Source organism: Mercurialis annua, linkage group LG1-X (assembly GCF_937616625.2).
Source record: "Mercurialis annua linkage group LG1-X, ddMerAnnu1.2, whole genome shotgun sequence".
Lineage (NCBI taxonomy): Eukaryota > Viridiplantae > Streptophyta > Magnoliopsida > Malpighiales > Euphorbiaceae > Mercurialis > Mercurialis annua.
The window spans coordinates 410,680-429,895 of record NC_065570.1 but is presented as its reverse complement, the minus strand read 5'-3'; the positions used below and the strand labels follow the sequence as shown (position 1 = coordinate 429,895).

The following is a 19,216-nucleotide window of genomic DNA, read 5'->3' as shown; positions in this document are numbered from 1 at the left end:
AGAAACTTGCGGCCTCATGCTTACCTACTGATTTATATTTTTCAAACAAGCAAAAAGCAAAATCATTTCTTTTTGAGACACCGTTACATTCGCATCATCTTCCTTGTCAACTAGCAAATAATGTAAAATAAGATTCATTGTCGTGTAATAGTTTGAATAACAAAAACTAAAGTTGTAAATTAAATCAAACAAACCATCAGAAGATTAAAAATTTGACTCTTGATCACTAGTTAGAAACTCTTCTTAAGTGTATTTTCTAATTCATTGTAGTCAAGTTCGTCTTTTTTTTTTCTTTTTCACAATCCAAAATTTCGTTCTATAAATTACTCCCTCCTTCCCGTTTAAGAAGGGACAAATGACTTTTTCACATATATTAAGAAAGCATTGATTATTATAGTGTTTTCTTATTTTACCCCTATTTATGATAGTGTTTTATTTTGGGTATACACTAATAGTCATTAATTATGGAAAGAGAAAAGGGGGTAAAAAAGGAAAATTCATATAAATTGTCACAAAAAACACGATATGGCCTTCTTAAGTGGGACAAATAAAAATGGGATATGTCCCTTCTTAAATGGGACGGAGGGAGTAATTCATAATCAATCTAGTCATAAGATATCTTATGGTTTGCAAACCTATAAACAATTAACGTAAACTATTTGTTCCAATAAGATTCAATTTCATATAAAATTAAATAAATTCATGATAGTGCACCTATAATGCAAATGTAGACTGAAATGAATTTTTTTTGTTGGAGATATAGAAAATACAACAAATATAGAAAGTACAAGAGGAAAAGAAAGATTTACATTCCTAACTGAAGCCCAGATAGGCTTTGTTGCGCTTTACCTCTTGGACCCAATTGTGAGCTTTTTTGTTTTGATTGCGCGAAACATATTGAAATCTTGTGTTGTTGAAGAATTGCTGAAAATGCCATATATTTTGAAAAATACCCTTGATTGCAGCCACCGTACAGCGGTGGCTATTAATGATAGTGGATATTTGAAGGGCAACTTCAAAAACAACATTTTTCCAACTGTTCTGAATTGCCCATTTCATGCTCTCTAGCAATGCCAGACATTCTAATATTCCAGGGTCCCAAATAAGACCATAAAGTCTTTGACGTACTAGTCGATCTCTTAAAATTAAAATCTAATTTGAAATTTGAAATTAAGTTATTCAATATTTTCTTAAAACAAGATTTTTATAACAAATGCATAAGACCATATGGAAGTAACTTGAAGAATCATAGTTAATACTGTCATTTTCGGCTAATAATCACCCATCCCCTCGACCTTTATCCTAAACTTTAGCCCCCCTGATTTTATGTCGGCTCTCATTTACAATACTTATGGACAAAACTACCCCTACAAAAAAATTTGGCGGCAAAAAAAAAATTGACGACGCCACGTCATCATAAATCCAAAATTTTTAAAAACCCCAAAACTCCCTTAGTTTAACCAAATCAAAATTAAACCAAACTTAATCTAACCAAACCCAAATTTAACGACACAAAATTGAATCAAACCATCTGGCCAACAACCATCGTCCGCCGCCTCCGCTGCCGGTCCGGCCTCCACCTCCGGTGTCACGACCCGAAATCTCGAGTCGAGACCGGCGCTAGGGAATGGGAGTGGTTGCTCCGAAACCCGTAGCAAGCCTGAAAAACACTATAAATTTTTCGCTTTTAAAAGAAATGTATGACACATTTATTAAATAACTGATGAGATAAAACATCAGAGTTTTAAATGTGCTTTAAAACATTTAAATACAATAAGACTATACTAGTCTACTGCGGACAACTAGAACTTAAAACCTTCTTTACAGTCTTTTATCAAAGTAGACTTCCGAGAAATAAACGTTCGGAAGCCTTCATCAAAATCGGACCAGCTTTCCTGAAAAATAATTCCACAACGTGGGTCAGATATACTGGTGAGTTCATGCCGTTACAAATGAATATTTCATAAAGTTAAAAACCGTTTTATATTTAAAATAACTTTATGTATTTTCGAAATCCTTTGTAAATATCTTTAAAACAATTGAAGCCTGAGCTCACACATAACATATTTCAATCAAGACTTCAATATCAAAGAATGTCAACCATATACGTTGACCTTTAAATTAAACCACATTTCTTAAATTCGTCCATCTACATTGATGGCGAAACTTATCAACACATCATACATGCATAATCTTATGGGACCGATAGCACAGCCAACCGATCAACCATATCCACAACATACACACAATATTATGGGACCGATAGCACAGCCAACCGATCAACCATATTTATCTGACATCGATAGCGAAGCCAACCGATGTAACACACACACACAACCTGACATCGATAGCGAAGCCAACCGATGTAACACACATACAATCCTGACATCGATAGCGAAGCCAACCGATGTAACACACACACAATCCTGACATCGATAGCGAAGCCAACCGATGTAACACACACACACAACCTGACATCGATAGCGAAGCCAACCGATGTAACACACACACAATCCTGACATCGATAGCGAAGCCAACCGATGTAACACACACACAATCCTGACATCGATAGCGAAGCCAACCGATGTAACACACACACACAACCTGACATCGATAGCGAAGCCAACCGATGTAACACACACACACAATCCTGACATCGATAGCGAAGCCAACCGATGTAACACACACACACACAATCCTGACATCGATAGCGAAGCCAACCGATGTAACACACACACATAACCTGACATCGATAGCGAAGCCAACCGATGTAACACACACACACAATCCTGACATCGATAGCGAAGCCAACCGATGTAACACACACACACAATCCTGACATCGATAGCGAAGCCAACCGATGTAACACACACACATAAACTGACATCGATAGCACAGCCAACCGATGTAACACACATTCAAGCATAAGCAAATGCATAATAATTCTCAAAACTATGTGTGTACCTTTGTATATCAAAATAATATATACATATAGTATATGCATAAAACATACATCCATATAAAGCATGTAAACATATAACACCGCAACACATATATCACATAGTATATTAAAATAGGAGACTTTACGAATACTGAAATGTAAAAACATGTACTCACAGAAACCGTTTAACTACGGTATTACTCCGTCAATGCTCCTTTAAACAACTCCGTTAATTCCCTTGGTCCTCCGACTCGATAGCTCGACAACTTGTCGAATCTAGTTAGGATCAAAATATTAATTCTCTTAATTAATAAAATCCTAACTCTAGAATTAACTCTATACCATCTTAATTAAATTTAATTAATTAATTCTAGTCTTCAAATTATTTCTTATTTAATAAGTCCATATTTTTATTCATTCAAACTTTCTTTATTTATTTCTTTTAACACGCAAAACCATTTTTCATAAATATACTTTAATATATAAAATATATTTCTATATATCAAATAACACTTTTCACTTCAAGGTTATTTATTTAAATTTATTAAAACAGCCCCGTATTATCTTAAATTCCACTTTTGGTTAAAATACCAAAATACCCTCAAACTTTTCAAAATTGACCATTTAGGTCCTTTCGTAAATCGATAAATTTCAAAATCAACAAAATTATTTTATCTCAGATTATTAACTTACACAATCTGGAATCTTTGGCTATCATACCATGTAACCCCTTAATTTTGAAAAAAGTACAATTTAACCCAAAACTCTAGTTTTCAGCAAAAACATCCAAATCTTTCCAAAAATCATCAAGATCATTTAAAATTCTTAAAATCATTCTACATCGGATTATATACATTTATAATCTGGAATTTTGGTTAAAATACTGGTTGGTCCTTCATTTTTACGGAAATTACACTTTAACCCCTAAACTTTAAATTTTGACAATCAAGTCCAAATCTAACCAAATACAATAAACCATCAAATCTCAAACTCAGAATCCCAACTATGGTTTGATCACTCCGGTCACCAAGTTCCGGTCACCGGATTCCGGTCAAACTCCGATGAGCTTTAAAAAACCGTTAAAACGTTCAAAAATTATTTTTACACAATTTTAATCACCCAAAAATCAACCAATACATATTTTAATTTAATATTTTAAAAACAGCAGCCCCTAAATCACAATAAATTATTTTTTCATGGTTTTAATAATTTAAAACCGATTAAACAATTAATAATCAAAACCGATTATTAAACCACCAAAACACTACACAAAAATCATTTAAACTCCACAAATAATTATCAAACATATTTCATAAATTTTTTCATAAATAGTTTCTGCCCAGAATTTAAAATGACAGTTTTACCCTTTTTCCACAAATTTTAGCCGAATAGAGTTATTAAAAATTAAACCCGATTATTAAACCGCTAAAAATTCACCATCAACCATTTAATTAACATCAACCACAAATATAACTCATCCATAAATAAAATTATTTCCAGAAATTAAAAATCCCTTTATTTACCATTTTTAAGCTATTTTTAAGCTTTAAAACAATTAAAAATCGAATTTCAAACCTTTAAATTAACACCCGAATTAATTAACATTTTTAATCCACAAAAATTACACTTTAAAGCATATATAAATCTCAACATATAGATCAGCCCAGAAATTTAAATAAATAATTTAATTTTCACGGAAAAATTATTTAAAAACCGAAACCCATATAAACAATTACTAAAACTAGTTAATCAACCATCAAACATCACATATAAACCATCCTATGCATGTTTCTAACACTTAACCAACATCAGCAACTAAAAGTAAGGTTTTGAGCTTGAAATTATACCTCAAACGAACATGCAAACACACATACACGATCTACGCAATATTCCCGACAATTTTCGTGAAGAAAGTTTTGAGAGAAAATAAAAGTATAAGGTTTTGTGTTGGGAGCTATGGAGTATTCGGCACCCACAAAATGAAGAAGATGATGGATTAACTTGGGCACCAAGTTTAAGTAGAGAAAATATCTAGATATTAAATCATGTTTCAATTATTTACAAGTTTGCCATTGTGGCAATTTCGTAAATAAAAGTAACTTTTGCAATATTCGAAATTAAACTTTCTCATTAATTTCCGAATAGTATTTCATGAATATTAACCTCCAAATTATCATCTCGGGATGTCTATTTTATTTTATAATGAATTTTCTTTATTAATTCTGCAGTCCAATTGCAGTCCGGCTAAAATATACTTTTTCGTCCAAAAATTCTCAAATTTATTCCTTGGACTCCAAATATATTAATAAGCTTCCTCGATTATTTAAATTCTCAATTTGAACTTAAATAATACGTTTCCTTAGTCCTGGTTACCTAAATCCTGACGAACCCAGCGGTTCGATTTGAGCTGGATTGTTCTTTAAATTTCTGCACTGTTTCTCATTCAAATTTTATAAAATAAAATTTATAAAATTGAAGAGGACGTCGATAGCTTCGATTTGACATATAGATCATCGAATTCCGATGTCGGAATAGGAAGATATGAATTTTGGAAGTTCGTCATTCCAAAATTGTCATATTACTATACTTATCCAAAAATTTCCAAAATAATTTCTTATGATTCCAATATTTTTATGGGCTTCTCTAAATATTTAAATTCTCCATTTGAATTTAAATATCACTTCTTATAATCCCGATCGTCCAAATTACGACATATAGCTTAATTTAATAATTCAAAATTCCGGGTTATTACATTCTCCCCTCCTTAAAATAATTCGTCCTCGAATTATAATATCACTTACACTCCAACATTTTCTTTCCTACATCATCAATACTTCTTTGGAGACTTTTCCATTTAAGTCTCAGAATATTTCATACCATATTGTTCATTACTCTATAAATATATCTCCTTATTTAGGCCTTACAAGGTATATTTTCCTTGTCCTATTCCTTTCTTTACATTACAGAGCCAATGTCTCAGCGTACTTACGTTAAAAACTTATCTGTTTAAAATCACTTTATTTTTCCACTTATAAAATCATGCCATAATTGTGCACCGGTGTGATGACTTCTCTCATCACCAAGAGTTGCAATGACATTACTCTTTTTTTTTTTTTCAACATACATAACGTACATGATGCATGTCCTAATAGTGAACATAATATGAATGTAGTGATGCAATTCTATTCGTGCCAATGCAATGCCGGCATAAATCTTCTCCGGGCACAATCATGTGTTCATAAAACATTCCTTTTTCATTAAACACATTTGTTTTTATAAAAATGGCGCCATCGTAAGTTTCTATAGACATAGGGCTCTGCAAAATCACTTATTCCAAAAGATTTTTATCTTCTCTTCTCTTATTTGCCTTGAAGTTTGGTTTCCATAGCCAAAACATTCATCTCTAACTTCGTTCAGTTGTGACGGGTCAGGAATTTTACCAAATTGGATTAATGTGCTTTCCAGTTGTCTTACATCATCGACAACTTGCACAAAACTCCTGTCTCTCTGACTCAACAGTCCTATAAACTGAGGTCATAATCCCTTCACAAACATGGGGTTTACTCCGACTCGATCTGCCATCAAGTCTGGAGCAAATCTGCTCAATCGATTAAACTCGGTAACATATTCCTGAACAGATTTGTTACCTCGAGTTAACGATAACAGTTTGTCTCGATAACCTTCCATTACCGCAAACGGTAAGAAGAAATCCTTATATCTGGTCACAAACTCTGCCCATGTTATATGACCCATTATTGGTCCAATTACTTGTCGAAACCAATCCTTGGCTGGACCTTTCATCGACATCTCCATTAACAACATTGTCTGTCTTTCGTTAGCTTGAAGTCTATGAGCATTTTGCTCGACTTCTTCCAAAAAGTCTAACGCATCACTTGATCCATCAAAATCCTTTGGGTTCAGTTTTACGTATGCTAACACCAGATCTCTATCAAAATTTCTCTCTTCTCATGCTGGTGTTGCATCTACTGTCCTATTATTAACACACAACTCCACCAATCCGTAACTTCTGTTACTAACTGATGTATATCAACATTGGGTTGTTGCGGCATTCCTGGTGCCTGCACATTCCCAGCTTGATATGTTACAGGTCCTTCTCGACCTCTACCTTGTCCACGGCCTCTATCCGCCGGTTGAACTGGTACACGTTCATTATCTAAGGCTTTTCCTAAAGTCTCGTTTAATCGTCGTGCGCTTGCACGCGCTCGCGTATTTCTTTGCTCGGCCATTCTAAAGCACAAAGAAATCTAAACGCGTTCTTAATAACATGATATACGTATCATGTTCGCAAAGTCTTTATCGTATACGTAGTCGCGTCTCATTCTTACTTTACGTATTAGGCTATAATAACAATTTCATTTGTCTATTTCATATATGGCTATAATTCATGTGTCCTATACGTTTCGTATACACTATTCCATTGCATGCACACAACAATCAATCACATTACATGCACATAATCATATCATAGCCATCACCAATACATAAAAATTAGGTTCAAAGAAAACCCAATTCATTTATGATTTACTCCATCATAACACATACCATAAGCCTCGAGAGTGTACCACTCTACGTAGACTAAACAACAATCAAAACATATAATCATTCAATTAAACAATTCACAACGCACATATTACCATATGTCATACATATAAGCCATATCCTAATGATAATCAACTCATTTAGGAATTCTCGGCTAAAGCACATAACGCAAGTCTCGTGAGTATATCTCTCTACGCAGACTTTATCACATTCGAAAGCATATCACTCCTTTCAGTGATTACGCTATAAACATACCACATCAATCAATCAATCATACTCATAATAAACACACATTTCATAGATAATATGAGTCTCGAGAGTATACAACTCTTCGCAGACTATATACTCGAAAGCGTAATGCTTACTCGAGTAACCACAAACATATATTGTGCTAACACACATATCTAACACATATCCTGACACCACACATAGGACAGGACGTTTTGAAAAACATTTGAAAAACCGATGAAAACGTTTAAAAGACATGACTGGAAATCCTATAATCCGCAGTAATTCCTAACTTAACCTAGTGACATTGTATATTGCTCCTAGGTACATACAACATCTACACAACTAGCAGTGGTATCTCTGACCAACTGCACTCAATTCACATATTAGCAGAGGTAACTGGACCAACTGCTCTGATACCACCTTTGTCACGACCCGAAATCTCGAGTCGAGACCGGCGCTAGGGAATGGGAGTGGTTGCTCCGAAACCCGTAGCAAGCCTGAAAAACACTATAAATTTTTCGCTTTTAAAAGAAATGTATGACACATTTATTAAATAACTGATGAGATAAAACATCAGAGTTTTAAATGTGCTTTAAAACATTTAAATACAATAAGACTATACTAGTCTACTGCGGACAACTAGAACTTAAAACCTTCTTTACAGTCTTTTATCAAAGTAGACTTCCGAGAAATAAACGTTCGGAAGCCTTCATCAAAATCGGACCAGCTTTCCTGAAAAATAATTCCACAACGTGGGTCAGATATACTGGTGAGTTCATGCCGTTACAAATGAATATTTCATAAAGTTAAAAACCGTTTTATATTTAAAATAACTTTATGTATTTTCGAAATCCTTTGTAAATATCTTTAAAACAATTGAAGCCTGAGCTCACACATAACATATTTCAATCAAGACTTCAATATCAAAGAATGTCAACCATATACGTTGACCTTTAAATTAAACCACATTTCTTAAATTCGTCCATCTACATTGATGGCGAAACTTATCAACACATCATACATGCATAATCTTATGGGACCGATAGCACAGCCAACCGATCAACCATATCCACAACATACACACAATATTATGGGACCGATAGCACAGCCAACCGATCAACCATATTTATCTGACACCGATAGCGAAGCCAACCGATGTAACACACACACACAACCTGACATCGATAGCGAAGCCAACCGATGTAACACACATACAATCCTGACATCGATAGCGAAGCCAACCGATGTAACACACACACAATCCTGACATCGATAGCGAAGCCAACCGATGTAACACACACACACAACCTGACATCGATAGCGAAGCCAACCGATGTAACACACACACAATCCTGACATCGATAGCGAAGCCAACCGATGTAACACACACACAATCCTGACATCGATAGCGAAGCCAACCGATGTAACACACACACACAACCTGACATCGATAGCGAAGCCAACCGATGTAACACACACACACAATCCTGACATCGATAGCGAAGCCAACCGATGTAACACACACACACACAATCCTGACATCGATAGCGAAGCCAACCGATGTAACACACACACACAACCTGACATCGATAGCGAAGCCAACCGATGTAACACACACACACAATCCTGACATCGATAGCGAAGCCAACCGATGTAACACACACACACAATCCTGACATCGATAGCGAAGCCAACCGATGTAACACACACACATAAACTGACATCGATAGCACAGCCAACCGATGTAACACACATTCAAGCATAAGCAAATGCATAATAATTCTCAAAACTATGTGTGTACCTTTGTATATCAAAATAATATATACATATAGTATATGCATAAAACATACATCCATATAAAGCATGTAAACATATAACACCGCAACACATATATCACATAGTATATTAAAATAGGAGACTTTACGAATACTGAAATGTAAAAACATGTACTCACAGAAACCGTTTAACTACGGTATTACTCCGTCAATGCTCCTTTAAACAACTCCGTTAATTCCCTTGGTCCTCCGACTCGATAGCTCGACAACTTGTCGAATCTAGTTAGGATCAAAATATTAATTCTCTTAATTAATAAAATCCTAACTCTAGAATTAACTCTATACCATCTTAATTAAATTTAATTAATTAATTCTAGTCTTCAAATTATTTCTTATTTAATAAGTCCATATTTTTATTCATTCAAACTTTCTTTATTTATTTCTTTTAACACGCAAAACCATTTTTCATAAATATACTTTAATATATAAAATATATTTCTATATATCAAATAACACTTTTCACTTCAAGGTTATTTATTTAAATTTATTAAAACAGCCCCGTATTATCTTAAATTCCACTTTTGGTTAAAATACCAAAATACCCTCAAACTTTTCAAAATTGACCATTTAGGTCCTTTCGTAAATCGATAAATTTCAAAATCAACAAAATTATTTTATCTCAGATTATTAACTTACACAATCTGGAATCTTTGGCTATCATACCATGTAACCCCTTAATTTTGAAAAAAGTACAATTTAACCCAAAACTCTAGTTTTCAGCAAAAACATCCAAATCTTTCCAAAAATCATCAAGATCATTTAAAATTCTTAAAATCATTCTACATCGGATTATATACATTTATAATCTGGAATTTTGGTTAAAATACTGGTTGGTCCTTCATTTTTACGGAAATTACACTTTAACCCCTAAACTTTAAATTTTGACAATCAAGTCCAAATCTAACCAAATACAATAAACCATCAAATCTCAAACTCAGAATCCCAACTATGGTTTGATCACTCCGGTCACCAAGTTCCGGTCACCGGATTCCGGTCAAACTCCGATGAGCTTTAAAAAACCGTTAAAACGTTCAAAAATTATTTTTACACAATTTTAATCACCCAAAAATCAACCAATACATATTTTAATTTAATATTTTAAAAACAGCAGCCCCTAAATCACAATAAATTATTTTTTCATGGTTTTAATAATTTAAAACCGATTAAACAATTAATAATCAAAACCGATTATTAAACCACCAAAACACTACACAAAAATCATTTAAACTCCACAAATAATTATCAAACATATTTCATAAATTTTTTCATAAATAGTTTCTGCCCAGAATTTAAAATGACAGTTTTACCCTTTTTCCACAAATTTTAGCCGAATAGAGTTATTAAAAATTAAACCCGATTATTAAACCGCTAAAAATTCACCATCAACCATTTAATTAACATCAACCACAAATATAACTCATCCATAAATAAAATTATTTCCAGAAATTAAAAATCCCTTTATTTACCATTTTTAAGCTATTTTTAAGCTTTAAAACAATTAAAAATCGAATTTCAAACCTTTAAATTAACACCCGAATTAATTAACATTTTTAATCCACAAAAATTACACTTTAAAGCATATATAAATCTCAACATATAGATCAGCCCAGAAATTTAAATAAATAATTTAATTTTCACGGAAAAATTATTTAAAAACCGAAACCCATATAAACAATTACTAAAACTAGTTAATCAACCATCAAACATCACATATAAACCATCCTATGCATGTTTCTAACACTTAACCAACATCAGCAACTAAAAGTAAGGTTTTGAGCTTGAAATTATACCTCAAACGAACATGCAAACACACATACACGATCTACGCAATATTCCCGACAATTTTCGTGAAGAAAGTTTTGAGAGAAAATAAAAGTATAAGGTTTTGTGTTGGGAGCTATGGAGTATTCGGCACCCACAAAATGAAGAAGATGATGGATTAACTTGGGCACCAAGTTTAAGTAGAGAAAATATCTAGATATTAAATCATGTTTCAATTATTTACAAGTTTGCCATTGTGGCAATTTCGTAAATAAAAGTAACTTTTGCAATATTCGAAATTAAACTTTCTCATTAATTTCCGAATAGTATTTCATGAATATTAACCTCCAAATTATCATCTCGGGATGTCTATTTTATTTTATAATGAATTTTCTTTATTAATTCTGCAGTCCAATTGCAGTCCGGCTAAAATATACTTTTTCGTCCAAAAATTCTCAAATTTATTCCTTGGACTCCAAATATATTAATAAGCTTCCTCGATTATTTAAATTCTCAATTTGAACTTAAATAATACGTTTCCTTAGTCCTGGTTACCTAAATCCTGACGAACCCAGCGGTTCGATTTGAGCTGGATTGTTCTTTAAATTTCTGCACTGTTTCTCATTCAAATTTTATAAAATAAAATTTATAAAATTGAAGAGGACGTCGATAGCTTCGATTTGACATATAGATCATCGAATTCCGATGTCGGAATAGGAAGATATGAATTTTGGAAGTTCGTCATTCCAAAATTGTCATATTACTATACTTATCCAAAAATTTCCAAAATAATTTCTTATGATTCCAATATTTTTATGGGCTTCTCTAAATATTTAAATTCTCCATTTGAATTTAAATATCACTTCTTATAATCCCGATCGTCCAAATTACGACATATAGCTTAATTTAATAATTCAAAATTCCGGGTTATTACATCCGGTCACCACCATCTGTTCTCAAAACAAATCATCTGTTCTTAGAACAGATCTGATTTCCAGATCTGTTCTAAAAACAAATCATCTGTTTCATCTGTTCTTGAGTACAGATGGTCGCCGGAGATGACAAATGACAGCAGATGAGGAGGTGGTAACTGTACTGGAGGTGGTGGTAACTGTATTGGATGGTGGTTTGATTAGCTTGGTTAGACTTTAGTTTGGTTAGATTGAATGTTGTTGAGTTTTGGTTTGATTGGCTTATTTCAGGGATATTTTGGGTTTTTCAATTTTTAAATTTTTTTTATGACATGTTAGATGACGTGGCGTCACCAGCTTCCAATTTTTTTTGTTAGAATATTTTCGTCAAAAGTACCGTGAATAAGCGCCGCCACAAAATCCAAAGGTTTAGAGAAGCTTTTGAAACTATAGGGATTTAGTGAAGTTTAGGGTAAAAATCAAGAGGGATGAGTGATTATTAGCCGTCATTTTCATTACAAGTTTATCACATAAAATTTATCTAGCCTAAATCTATCGGACAACAATTCAAGTCAATAACTCATCGCTTTGAACTGAATTATACAAGCTACTATCGGTTAAGAAATAATTTTTGAGAAATTGTAATTATTAATAATTTTATGCACTAACAAATTTGTTGTATGTTGTTTACGTCAATCCAGATTATCTCGTTCAGCTGACTCGTGATTAAAAAAAATGTTTCAAAAAATTTATTAAAATTACTAATTTCAGATTTAAAAGTTTTGTTTTTTAAAACTAAAATGTATCTACAAATATAAACTTTTAATATATTGTTTAAAAAACTAAGCCAATTCAAAAATGTTTGCAATTGATTTAAATTTTTAATAAATAAACTTTTGCACATTTACCAATAACTCTGCAGCCTTTATATTATATGAATAGCGTCTTTCCAATGATCCAACCCATAAAGTCAAATTAAAATAAAAAGGGAAGACTTAAAGACATTTTTAACATTAACACTTTCTCTATTCATAAATTTTATTATGATTTGGGGATTTTCTTCTTTTCTTTCGTCCTTCATTAAGTTTCTTCCCCTGTCATAAATTTGTTTCTGGTTTCGTGAGCCTAGTTTCTCCTTTTTATTTTTTTGGTTGCACCAGCCTCTCTTATTCTTTTTTCCGTCAGGTAAGCTCTCTTTCGTATCATAATTTTTGTTCCTGGTTTGGAGAGCCTACTTGTAGCTAACTGTTTTCTTAAGTGTTTTGATTTTAGAAACGTCAATATGAATTCAACAAGGCTGTCTTGGCGATGCCCATTTTGTAATCATCTTGTACGCTGCCCCAACATTCGTTCAGATCAAAATATGGAAAAGGTAAGTAGCTATAGAATTGGATTGACAAAGAGTTTTATTCTAATATTGTGTTGGAATAAATATGCGTGATTTTCCAACTTGGGTTTATTGCTAGGTTGCAATAACCTCAGCTAATGTGTCGTGGAAGATCGAACATCACGAAGCTGCAATTATTGCATAACTTACAGAAAATGATGATTTGATTGATATTGACAGCGTTAGTGCCAGTTGTTTTGTGGAACTTACTGATAATGTTTATTGGATGGATATCGATAGTGTTTACTGATAATGTTTCGGCTTTTCCGACGTGCTTTTGATCCAAAACGCTCCAAACACACGTATAACACGTAATCTAACCTCAAAACACTATAATTCAATTCTAATATCGATTAAAATGATATATTCGTTTCGTGGCCTAAAACTTTGAATCGATATAACTCAAAATATATCCGTTTAAATGAGAAAACGTCAAGCTTACCGTGATACGCCACTGAAATACGATCGTTTTGAGCTATTAAACGTCGAAAACGGACGAGAAACGGAAACCGCGCGACGAACCGTACGAAACGGCGAGAAAGAAGGAAATGAGATGAAGAAGTGAGGCTGGATCCTTCTTCATTTCCTATATAATTATGGCAAAGATACACTTTGGTCCTTGAACTCTTTAACTTAAACCAATTCTCTATTAAACTTTCTATTTTAACTTAATGATTACTTTAACTCAATTACGTAAGTATTATTTATATCCAAATAAATAATACGATTCTAAAATTATTATTTCTCGTCAATAATCCTCTAATTTCTATTCTTGAGGCTCAATTGGCTAATTTACATTTTAGCCCTTAAACTTTTTCAAAAGTTGCAAATTAACCCAAAACGCATCCGCGTCCAAATTTTAAAAGGTCTCCGATTGACCCGAAACTTTTACCACTAATACTATAAATTATTTCGCGGACTTTGGCGAAATAATTTCCATTACGGGATTTATAAATTATTTAATATTAATTTCTGAAGTTATTTTCTTAATTCCCGCTAATCCTCTTAATAAGTATTATTCTTTACTCCCGATATAATTAAATTAAATCCTTCTTAATTTAATCTATCGAAATTCACGACACGTGGCACGACTTAATTATTCTAAAATATTTGGGGTATTACAAAACTGGTTGAAACCATTGTAAACTGTTTGAAACTTTTATAACCATTTTTGAAATTTTTGTAAGCTGATTGAAAATATATTTTTTTAACTATTTGAAACATTTGTAAACTGTTTGAAATATTTTTAAACTCTTTGAAACTGTATTTAGATAAAGGTTGCAAATTGTATTTTATGAAACTGTTTGAAACTTTTGTAAACTTTTTGAAGCTTTTTTTAAAAAATTGTTTGAAACGCTTCTAAACTGTTTGAAACGCTTATGAAATGTTTGAAATGCTTGTAAACTGTTTGAAACCTTTGTAAACTGTTTGAAGCTGTTTTTTTTTGAATCTGTTTGCAACGCTTGTAAACTGTTTGAAACCATTCTATAAACTTTTTTTAAATGATAATAAAACGGTGTTTTAGAAACTTTTTGAAACCGTTTGAAACTGCATTTGGAACTGCAATGGAAGCTGTATTTGAAACTGTTTGAAACCGTTTTTAATAAATTTTTAATGAGAACAAATAAATTAATAATCTACAGTTTTCTTTGTTTTTGGAGAAAGTTATGATCGTTGGATTAGAATTCGAAATGAAGTTTGAAGCGATTTGATTACGAATTAAAAATTCGAGCGGATCGGAAACTAAATTTGAAACTTACAATAACTTTTTAAAAAATAATATTAAAATTAGAGAAATCAGTTTGTTTAATTGCTATGAGCTGAAGATTTTGAATTGAATTGCTGAATTGTTAGTTATTTTTCTTTAAATGAGTTGAAGAAGACGAAGAAAAAGAAAAAGAAGAAAAAGAAAAAGCTGTAAAATACAAATGGAGTATAAAAATAAATCGGAGAATAAAAAAGTAAATACCTGACACGATTGGATAGAGAAATAAAATTAAGATTTTTTAGTTAATAAATACAAATATTTTCACTATTTAGGTATTCTTCTAATTATCCCAATAAATTTAACAGCATGGTGCAAACGCTCTAAAGACAAGAGACATCTGGACTAGAAAAACCAGAGCTTAAAAATAAAGATAAATCAGTAAAAGCCCATGGATAGAGGTATCCAATGTCAGTCTCATCTGCATAAATATTTTTATGTACAGAAATCGAATTAAATGGTGATCCCTGCCACTGATAAAGAGGAGAAAAAAGTAAAGATAAGTTTCAACTTATACTTTTTGCAGATGAAGTTAAAAGAGATTTTGCAGCCAAGTTATTAGTTATGAGGAAAGAACAAACATCATCGGTATCATGGCAAAAATAAGACAAGTGCATAAAGCAACATAATTACAAACTAACACAATGTACAGAAGCAATTTAGACCTTAAAATCGAATTCCAATAATCATATAACCACCCATCAAAGTCATCTCAATCTTATAGGAAATGGAGATGGAGGTCCAATATGTTCTTAGAATTGCTTGACCACATACGATAAGCAGCATATTAATGACTGACAAAACAAGTTCACAATCATAATCCGGCTTAGCTAGAATTTCTGAATAACAACTGAATTGGCCAGCCCAGCTTGCTCTACTGTTTGAGTTGGGTCATTTAGAACCTTTGGCGGAAATCCCATCAGCTGCAGCTGATAATTCTGAGCACCACCAGCTCTTGATACATTTATGAAAGTTCGAATGTCGTTTACTGTATGGTGGTAGTTAAAATGGCCAATCAGGCGGCTTCCATCTGCCAACCTTAGCTGGATCGAAGTCGAAGGCAATGTATCATCCACAACTAGGCCAGCGGAAGGAGTTGGAGCGGTGCTAAGAGGAGTTGAATCGACTAAGCCTTCAGTTTCTGCAGGAGTACTACTGCTACCTAGTGTTCTCCCCACACCTTGAAATGCAACATGTTTCTGCTTCTCCGGTTCCTGCCACCATATATAGAAAGAGTTCCAGTAAAGCTCATGACAATCTTTTTCAAACATGTATCATAACTGTACAACATTAAAAGTCCAATATGTTCCAGACAAATTGATTTGATGCTGTCCACAAATACAATTTCCACAAGTCTTCAAGAAATAAGTAACTTACAGGACACTTTTCATCCCTTCTTATTAAATTGACATGAATTGAGGACCTTCTATCTGCAGGCTCAAGCTCCTTTGGGCATTCAGACTTTCTGATGCTCTACATTAAAAATGTAAGAAAATAATATCACCATTAAGACATGCTTAAAAAATAAAGGGGAAAAGACTGATTGAGTGGAAAGCAGCAGCATACCCATCACAAAATAAAGCAATTGCAGATGGCAAAACCATATACAAAAAGTCATCAACAAATAGCCATCGTCTCCATTCCTAACTTAAGGCTTACTTAATTTCAAAAAAAAAAAGTGTTTGGTTGCCATTTTTCTCACATATATAACAAACTATATAGAAACTACAGTATCAGAAGTCAGCTACCTCCAACACCAAAGTCCAATTTCTTATTTCAATATGTTTTTATTTTCGACAGATACTTTAGCAATCTCACTGAATTTGAAACACATGCATGCTATTACCTCTAAGAAAGGTGCATTTTCAGGATCATCTAATCTCCTCAAAGGCCCATCATTCACAGTGAAACCATTAGCCCAGAAAACAATATTGTGAACAACAGACTCCGGTTGCTGAGGAGCAGATGGTAAAGTTTCTCCTGAGAGTAATCTACCAGTTCCACTAAAGCTTCTTGAGCTTGAAGATGGACCCAACTGATCAAGGGGACCTTCAACAGCTCCCAGTTGCCTGGCTTGATTAAAGATGGCATCTACATCATTTCCATTACCTTTTTGAGGATCTTGAACAAGCATACCACTGCAGTTACAGGTATAAGCCACAAGGCCATCAAAACGAATAAATAAACAGGATAATATGTATATACATATATATATAAGGACAAGATAATTGTATTCAATCATGTATACTAAACAAAGAACGGGAAATATATATATGGTGCTGCAATCCCACTCCAACAATTCACATTTGAGGATAAAATGAAATCAATGTCCCTTAACAATCTAGACAAATATGTTTGCTCACGTAATATATTTCCAATTGGATAGATCAAACTTCTGAAATTCATGAGCTATCTGGAGTTCAATTTATAATAATCATCTTATTTTAGCAGGCAGACAATACAACTTTTAGTCTGATAAACTGATCTAACACCTAAATCAAAACTAAGGGACCAATAAAAATATACCAGTATTCATTGTCTTAATATTAAGAGAGACAAAAATTTCCGGAACTGCAAATATCCATCGCATGCAAAGACAAAATAAATTTCTAACAAAAAGATATATCAAGCCAAATAACACATAAGCAGGTTCGTCAAATTCATATAAAGCTTAAAAACAAGATGACAATAGCAACTTGCTGAAAATAAAAAAGCTTTACATTCAGTTTACACTTTACAACCAAAAAATGCTTCCTGCCCGGGATTTAACAATGGAGATACTCGTCTTGCCCGCATAGAGGATGCAGCACATCTTTCAACAAAATAAGGTATCACAAGATTATTCTAGTACCATCCTATCTCTATGGAGTTATCATCCAGGTCCCCTTTCAGAAAGATAGCTACCAAAAAAGTGAATGAGAATTGAAGAATCCAAAATAAATAGATTTTCAATCTCAATGATAATCCTAGAGAATTATAGCAATTACATGAAGAGCAAATCATAGCCGCATGGTCACAGCAGTCGCGTATATAGTATTGTAGGCCCCTCATCTCTAGGTCTAGAGAAAACTCATAAGATGCTACCCCAATTCACCTAATCCACTTGTTCTAAAGAAGCTAGCTACAAAAAGAAGAGAGAATATGCAATCCAAACCAGTAGCATAAAACACAAATATACAGCACCACAATTTACTTCAAAATAATAATAAAAAAAAGCTCTACTTAAAGTACACCCCTACCTCTATATATATAGCTTTGAACAAAAAAAAAGCCCCTTTTAAAGAATTGAAATCAAATCAAGACAATTTTTCATAATAGAAACATAAGATAATCGAATGAAATAGATCACATCACATCATCAACTCATAAGACACTCCAAAAACAATTTGAATTTTCAATTACACATATTTTGTAGTCAGTTGAGCAAATTGAGTGTATGTAGAGAGAGATTAAAAAAAGAAGAAGTAAAATTGACCTTTTCTCGCCGCCAGTGTAGTACTCTTGAGGAGCATCATCGTCGCTGTCGGAATCGGGACCGGTGCGTCGGTTGAGATCGGAGAGAGTGCGGATACCTCGAGTGTTGGATGATTTAGCTGGTTTCTTGTCTCTGGATGCCATTCTTGATGCGCTCTTTCGTTTGCCTTCTATTTTGTACCCATGTCTCCTTATAGACGCTCTCTTCAAAGCGCGTCACACCAAACAACATTATTCTTTTGCTTTTTATGCCTCTTATCAAATTGTGATGATAACTTTATTTTTTATTTGATTTGGATTATTTTAATTTTTTTTAAGTAATTTTAAAATATAATTGGGAGATAATCCCAT

At 33.1% G+C, this 19,216-nt stretch overlaps 1 protein-coding gene and 2 long non-coding RNA genes across 3 annotated transcripts; all 3 read right to left on the bottom strand.

The window, feature by feature from the left end:
• Nucleotides 1-1,706: 1,706 nt before the first annotated feature.
• LOC130015327 (uncharacterized) lies at nt 1,707-5,402 on the bottom strand. Its single transcript, XR_008790364.1, has 3 exons — nt 4,789-5,402; nt 3,118-3,217; nt 1,707-1,895 (listed from the first exon to the last, which is right to left on the bottom strand). It is a non-coding gene; the product is annotated as an uncharacterized LOC130015327 (long non-coding RNA).
• A 2,873-nt stretch (nt 5,403-8,275) lies between these two features.
• Nucleotides 8,276-11,971, bottom strand: LOC130015326 (uncharacterized). The gene is made up of 3 exons (XR_008790363.1): nt 11,358-11,971; nt 9,687-9,786; nt 8,276-8,464 (listed from the first exon to the last, which is right to left on the bottom strand). It is a non-coding gene; the product is annotated as an uncharacterized LOC130015326 (long non-coding RNA).
• Nucleotides 11,972-15,982: 4,011 nt separating this feature from the next.
• On the bottom strand, nt 15,983-19,075 carry LOC126655963 (plant UBX domain-containing protein 4-like). The gene is made up of 4 exons (XM_050350385.2): nt 18,867-19,075; nt 17,238-17,529; nt 16,769-16,864; nt 15,983-16,605 (listed from the first exon to the last, which is right to left on the bottom strand). Exons 1-4 carry the CDS (start codon nt 19,007-19,009, stop codon nt 16,222-16,224), a joined length of 915 nt encoding a protein of 304 aa, XP_050206342.1. The 5' UTR covers nt 19,010-19,075; the 3' UTR covers nt 15,983-16,221.
• Between the last annotated feature and the right edge of the window lie 141 nt (nt 19,076-19,216).

Excerpts from the sequence above, each read along its gene's own strand:
- LOC126655963 (XM_050350385.2), bottom strand. The coding sequence starts at position 19,009 with ATGGCATCCAGAGACAAGAAACCAGCTAAATCATCCAACACTCGAGGT. Across the intron at positions 17,530-18,866 it reads TACACTGGCGGCGAGAAAAG|TGGTATGCTTGTTCAAGATC; the intron begins GTCAATTTTACT and ends CTGTAACTGCAG. Across the intron at positions 16,606-16,768 it reads GAAGGGATGAAAAGTGTCCT|GAACCGGAGAAGCAGAAACA; the intron begins GTAAGTTACTTA and ends ATATGGTGGCAG.